The sequence below is a fragment of the Myotis daubentonii genome, chromosome 16 (assembly GCF_963259705.1).
Source record: "Myotis daubentonii chromosome 16, mMyoDau2.1, whole genome shotgun sequence".
Taxonomy (NCBI): Eukaryota; Metazoa; Chordata; class Mammalia; order Chiroptera; family Vespertilionidae; genus Myotis; species Myotis daubentonii.
Window position 1 is genome coordinate 42,050,556 of NC_081855.1, and position 5,880 is coordinate 42,056,435.

Here is a 5,880-nt window from a genome sequence, read left to right on the forward strand (position 1 = left end):
CGCAGACGCGGGATTCGGCGGGGGGGAGGTGGAGTCCCTTGACACTGAGCATGCGCAAGGGCTCTCGCTGGCCACCACCGAGAGAGCGCTGCGTCAAAGTACGTCCGTCTCCCGAACGCTAAGCCCAATCAGGAGCTGCGCACGCGCAGTTTGCATGACTGAAGCCAAAGGAATAAGGAAGTGCCATCGCCAGAACTCTCACTTCTCATTGGAGCGGAGAAAGTTTGTGGGCGGAGCGGGTTGTTTGGCGCCTGCGTCGTGCGGTGAGCGGGCTGGCGGGCGGCCGCTTTGCTAGCAGGAGCGGCTGCAGCGCCGGTGCTGGAAGAGAGAGATGCCGAGGGAAATCATCACCCTACAGTTGGGCCAGTGCGGCAATCAGAGTGAGCGAACCTCCGGCCCCTCCACTAGCCAGGCTCCCTAGATTAAGTGGGATTTCAGTGTGGAACCCTAGACTCCCATCTGCCCTTCCCAGAATTGTCAGGGCGGACATGCCTCACCCAGTGTCCAGTTACCCAGCCCCGAGGGGCCTTCCTCTGCCCAGCCTCTGGCGTACAGCCCTTTCCTCTCTCATGGGAGACTCCTGAAGTTTGACTTCCTATCCCTGGACCCAGGTGCTCAGTCCCCCAGCTCCTAGCTGGAACCTGCCCAGACCCAGATATCCTCTTTCTCCCCGTCCACCCTCCCCCCAGTTGGGTTCGAGTTCTGGAAACAACTGTGCGCAGAGCATGGAATCAGCCCCGAGGGCATCGTGGAGGAATTCGCCACCGAGGGCACTGACCGCAAGGACGTCTTTTTCTACCAGGTGCTTCCAACTACTTGGCCAGAGCCTGCAGTTGCCCAGGGGTCCTGAAGGGCAGGGCAGAGGCTTGGTGCTGAGAAATCCTCTGGGCACAGGGGCCAGGGCCGCTGGCTTAAGGAGGGAGGGCAGGCAGGAGCCAGAGTTGGGAGGACGGAGGACTGGGCAGGCCTTTGCTGAGTGGGTTCTGTCCTGGACTCCCTTTTAGGCAGACGATGAGCACTACATCCCCAGGGCTGTGCTGCTGGACCTGGAGCCCCGGGTGATCCACTCCATCCTCAACTCCCCCTACGCCAAGCTCTACAACCCGGAGAACATCTACCTGTCAGAGCACGGAGGCGGAGCTGGCAACAACTGGGCCAGTGGATTCTCCCAGGTCATTTGCTGTTCCCTGGCAGGACCCCAAACACCCTTCCTGTGTGGGGACAGGCCCTGTGGCTTCCCTGAGAGATGAAATCGGACAGTGGGAAAAGGAGAGAGAGAGAGAAAGAGAAAGAGAGAGAGGTGACTGAGGGGAATTCTTTTCTCTAAGTCAACTATGTCATATTATTAACAGACTACACTAGTGCTGTGGGCCATAGTAAATGCTTTACATATAGTATTTAAACCTCCCAACAACCCACAGACACTTATCTGCCTTCCCAGAATCCCCAAAATACTCTGAAAGCTGAAAGCAAAAGTTGATTTATAATTCATTTAGCAGCAAAACTCTCAATGGAGAGTATCCAATTTATTGTCATTACTCATACCTTTCTTTGCAGCAATGTTCATGTATTTGACTAGCGCACCTCAGACCCCCACTGGCATTTTACTGAACATACATTATGTGTACCATATTACCTTTCTAGAATCTGAAGCATTAGAATTCCAAAACATAAGTCCCCAAAGATTCTAGATAAGGCTTTATGGACCTGTATTATTACCCTCATTATACAGATGAGACAGGTGTAGAAAGGTTAGGTAACCTGCCCAGAGTCTCTCGGCTAAATAGAACTAGACCTAATATATGAACCTAGGTAGTCTGGCTATAGAGTGCCTGCTCCTAGCCTCTCAGTGCAAATAAAAAAGCAGGGCCACTGTGCTCCAGAACAGGACGTGTAGGTGCCATAAGGAGAAGTAAGGGAGGCAGTTCTGATGTCAGAGCCTTTGTCTCATGGTCCTGCCACTCTGACCCTCCCCATGTCTATACAGGGAGAGAAAATCCACGAGGACATTTTTGACATCATAGACCGGGAGGCAGATGGCAGTGACAGTCTGGAGGTAAGTGTCTCAGGAATGCTGGTGGGCAGTGACATAGAGAAAGCTTAGTAACACCCTTCAGAAGCCACCTGCTAGGTACCAGGCCCTTTGCACTGGATGGAAGCCACCAGACCTCCCGGGAAATAAGGCAGAGTCTCCTAAGCTCTGTATGTGGGGGAGGGAAGTGGAAGGAGGGGGCTCCTTCCACTCCTAGAAAAATAGGAGTCGGAAATTGTGGCATGGGTTCAGTTTGAAATTCTGCCAGAATCCTGGACGCTGACCACCCCTCTCCCATGTAGGGCTTTGTGCTGTGTCACTCCATTGCCGGGGGGACAGGCTCTGGCCTGGGCTCCTACCTCTTAGAACGGCTGAATGACAGGTACGTCTGTGTTTTGAGGGGCTGGGAGGACTTGGTTTTCCAAATAACTGGGAGTCCCTTCACATATACCTTCCTATTCACTGGAGCAGGAAAGGGACCTTCTAGTTCCTCCTGTAGTGAGGAAAGCTAAGATACAATGATGAGAACCAATCCACTCCGGGGCTTGGAACCAGAGCCTAGAATTCAGACCCTCGATGAAGAGATGAAGGTTTAGGAAGTTTGGACAGTTTGGAGTTGGAACCCTGGGTCCTAACATGTCTTTCTGCCCTTTGGGAAAGTTACAGACTTCCAAAGTCAAGTCCCCCTTCTCTACTGGTTCTGTAGCCCCTACTATTCTCCCCGTCCAGATTTAGCTTCTTCCAGACAGTTGTGGGAAGTCCCGTGTTTACCCAGCCTGCAGTCTGTTGCCCTGACCCTCTTCTCCCACCCTGCACCAGGTACCCCAAGAAGCTGGTGCAGACATACTCAGTGTTTCCCAACCAGGATGAGATGAGCGACGTGGTGGTCCAGCCCTACAACTCGCTGCTCACACTCAAGAGGCTGACCCAGAACGCAGACTGTGTGGTGAGTCCTGGATCCTGCCTTTCCCTACTCCCAACCCCCCTGCCTGTTTCATCATTTTCATGCATTAAAAAAATCCATTCTAAGGCCTCCTGGACTCTAGTCCTGTGCAAGTCCCTTTTCAATGAGTCTTTCTGGCTTTGAGGCTCAAGAGAAATGAAGCTTCAGAGCCCAGGTTCAGGCAGAGCTCCTGTTCTTTCTAATCCCCAAATTCTGCCACCCTCTTCTGTCCCCCCAGGTGGTGCTGGACAACACAGCCCTGAACCGGATCGCCACAGACCGCCTGCACATCCAGAACCCATCCTTCTCCCAGATCAACCAGCTGGTGAGCCCCTACTTCTGGATTCCTTTTGTACTGGAACCCCTTCCTACTGGAACACTTGTCTGGGGAAGGGAGCACCACCAACAACCCGCCAAGACCCATGACATGGCATCCCTGTCCCCAGGTGTCCACCATCATGTCAGCCAGCACCACCACCCTGCGCTACCCTGGCTACATGAACAACGACCTCATCGGCCTCATCGCCTCACTCATTCCCACGCCCCGGCTCCATTTCCTCATGACTGGTTACACCCCCCTCACCACGGACCAGTCGGTAAGAACAGCCCTCAGTGTCTCAGGCCCCACTGGCCCCGGGCCCAGAAACCTCTAACCCAGCCTCTCTCTCCTCCCTGCTGCCCCAGGAGGCTCTGTGTTCAGGGACTGGCACAGACTGTAAGACTTCCTTGCTGACTTGCTCTCCTCTCTGCCTTGCCTTTGGCTCCCTGCAGGGTCTGGGCTGTATGGGATCTGCTTATGCTCCTGCACGGGGCCATGAGCTTGCTGAGCTGAGGAGGCTAAGGTTCCTGATCCCACGGCAGAGGCTCAGAATAGGCCTGAATCTAAAGACACTCCCCAAGGAGGCCATACTGCCCCCGGTCTGGTGGGGGACACGTGTTGCCTACTCTTCTCTGTCCCTGCATCTGTGCACTGTGCCCTGAGTGCTGGCCTGGTCCCTGTGGCCCACTGTCCCCTCAGGTGGCCAGTGTGAGGAAGACCACGGTCCTGGATGTGATGAGGCGGCTGCTGCAGCCCAAGAACGTGATGGTGTCCACCGGCCGGGACCGGCAGACCAACCACTGCTACATCGCCATCCTCAACATCATCCAGGGGGAGGTGGACCCCACTCAGGTAGGTGAGGCCCCTTCGTTCCACCCTGGACCCTGCAGGGGTAGAGGAGAGGCGACCACCACCACCCCTGTGCCCACCCCAGGTCCACAAGAGCCTGCAGAGGATCCGGGAACGGAAGCTGGCCAACTTCATCCCCTGGGGCCCAGCCAGCATCCAAGTGGCCCTGTCCAGGAAGTCTCCCTACCTGCCCTCTGCCCACCGGGTCAGTGGGCTCATGATGGCCAACCACACCAGCATCTCCTCGGTGAGTTTCCAGTTTGCACCTATTTCCCCATAATCATTTTCCTGGTTGTGCTCACCTCTCTGCATCCCTGCTGCTCTGCTTCCGGCTCTTTTACTGTGAAGATAGCCCAGCCTTGGTTCCCTGGCTGTCTGGGCCATATTGCTTCTCAAAGTTCTTTTTGACCCCCTGCCTTCTGCACACCTCAAGCTCTTTGAGAGGACCTGTCGCCAGTACGACAAGCTGCGGAAGCGGGAGGCCTTCCTGGAGCAGTTCCGAAAGGAGGACATCTTCAAGGAGAACTTTGACGAGCTGGACACATCCAGGGAGATTGTGCAGCAGCTCATCGATGAGTACCATGCAGCCACGCGGCCAGACTACATCTCCTGGGGCACCCAGGAGCAGTGAGTCCCCCAGAACAGAGACCCTCATCTGCCTTACTGGTTGGCCCAGGCCCCGCCTGACTGACCACCCCTCAGAGCACAGATCAGGGACCTCACACATTTCTTTCTCATAAACACACATCCGTATACTCTCTGTTGGCGTGGGGACACGTGTCTTTCTCCTGTGATGAGACTATGTTTAATAAAGCACTGGATATAAATCAAATCACTGGTCTCTTTGAAGGCTTGGAAACTGGGGAAGCGGAATGCCTGTTCTCTCCCCATCACTGACAGGGTCCTCCCCCATTTCTAGCATCCTCAGCTCTGAGCAAATAGCGTCCCCTGGTTTTTCCTTCTCCTGCCTAGCTTTGGAGAACAGGGATGGGGTTGGCCCACTTGAGAAATTTGTTTCCAGGGTAAAAAGGCCTATAGATACTGCTGTGCTCTCTATCTGACACCCTGGCTCCCAGTCCCTTCCCACCCCTCCCTGTATCAGGTGACTGCTCCACCAGGTTCACATTCCCACATCAGCGTGTCTTGTTGATTGTCAGGGCAGCAGGCCTACAGCTGCCGCCCCCACCACCAGACTCTATTGAGTCCGCCCAGTGGCTTTAATCCAGCAGGTGGGGCGGTGCCTGAGAGCCGGGCCAGGAGAGTCACTGGTCAGGCAGCTGGAGCCTAGGACAATTAAGTCAGGAAACCAAACCTGAAGCCTAGACTAAGCAGGGCCAAACATGGGCCCATAGTTTAGGTACCATGATTCTGTTCTCAGGTGGTCTGGCTATTTAAAGGGCCAGTGCCTTCCACTTCTGGTGGAAGACGGCAGGAAAGTAGTAAATGCATAGTTATCTACAGCTTCCAGATCGCCCCGGTTGGGTGGCTCAGTCGAAGTGTCGTTGCGTACACCAGGGTTGTGGGTTAGATTCCCGTTCCGGGCACATACCCAGGTATAGTAGTTGGGGCGCATACAGGGGACAGTGATCTATATTTCTCTCACATCAATGTCTCTCTCTCTTAAAAATAAATGGATCTTCAGGATCAAAAGGGCAAAGCAGGTTGTCCATAGACTGGTGGGTTGTAGGGCCCCTTTTAGGCCCTTATGCACCCCAAAGGTAAGGATTGCAGTAGCAG

The 5,880-nt window shown here is 54.6% G+C and overlaps 1 protein-coding gene across 1 annotated transcript; it reads left to right on the forward strand.

The window, feature by feature from the left end:
* The first annotated feature begins 174 nt into the window (after positions 1-174).
* TUBG1 (tubulin gamma 1) lies at positions 175-4,975 on the forward strand. The gene is made up of 11 exons (XM_059670226.1): positions 175-380; positions 690-802; positions 1,005-1,172; positions 1,988-2,056; positions 2,335-2,414; positions 2,852-2,978; positions 3,214-3,300; positions 3,422-3,571; positions 3,994-4,146; positions 4,229-4,390; positions 4,577-4,975. Exons 1-11 carry the CDS (start codon positions 332-334, stop codon positions 4,772-4,774), a joined length of 1,356 nt encoding a protein of 451 aa, XP_059526209.1. The 5' UTR covers positions 175-331; the 3' UTR covers positions 4,775-4,975.
* Positions 4,976-5,880: the final 905 nt, after the last annotated feature.

Bases quoted from the DNA above. Each gene is read 5' to 3' on its own strand.
- TUBG1 (XM_059670226.1), top strand. From the start codon at position 332: ATGCCGAGGGAAATCATCACCCTACAGTTGGGCCAGTGCGGCAATCAG. The intron at 381-689 runs GTGAGCGAACCT...CCCTCCCCCCAG, and splicing joins GGGCCAGTGCGGCAATCAGA to TTGGGTTCGAGTTCTGGAAA. The intron at 3,572-3,993 runs GTAAGAACAGCC...CTGTCCCCTCAG, and splicing joins CCCTCACCACGGACCAGTCG to GTGGCCAGTGTGAGGAAGAC.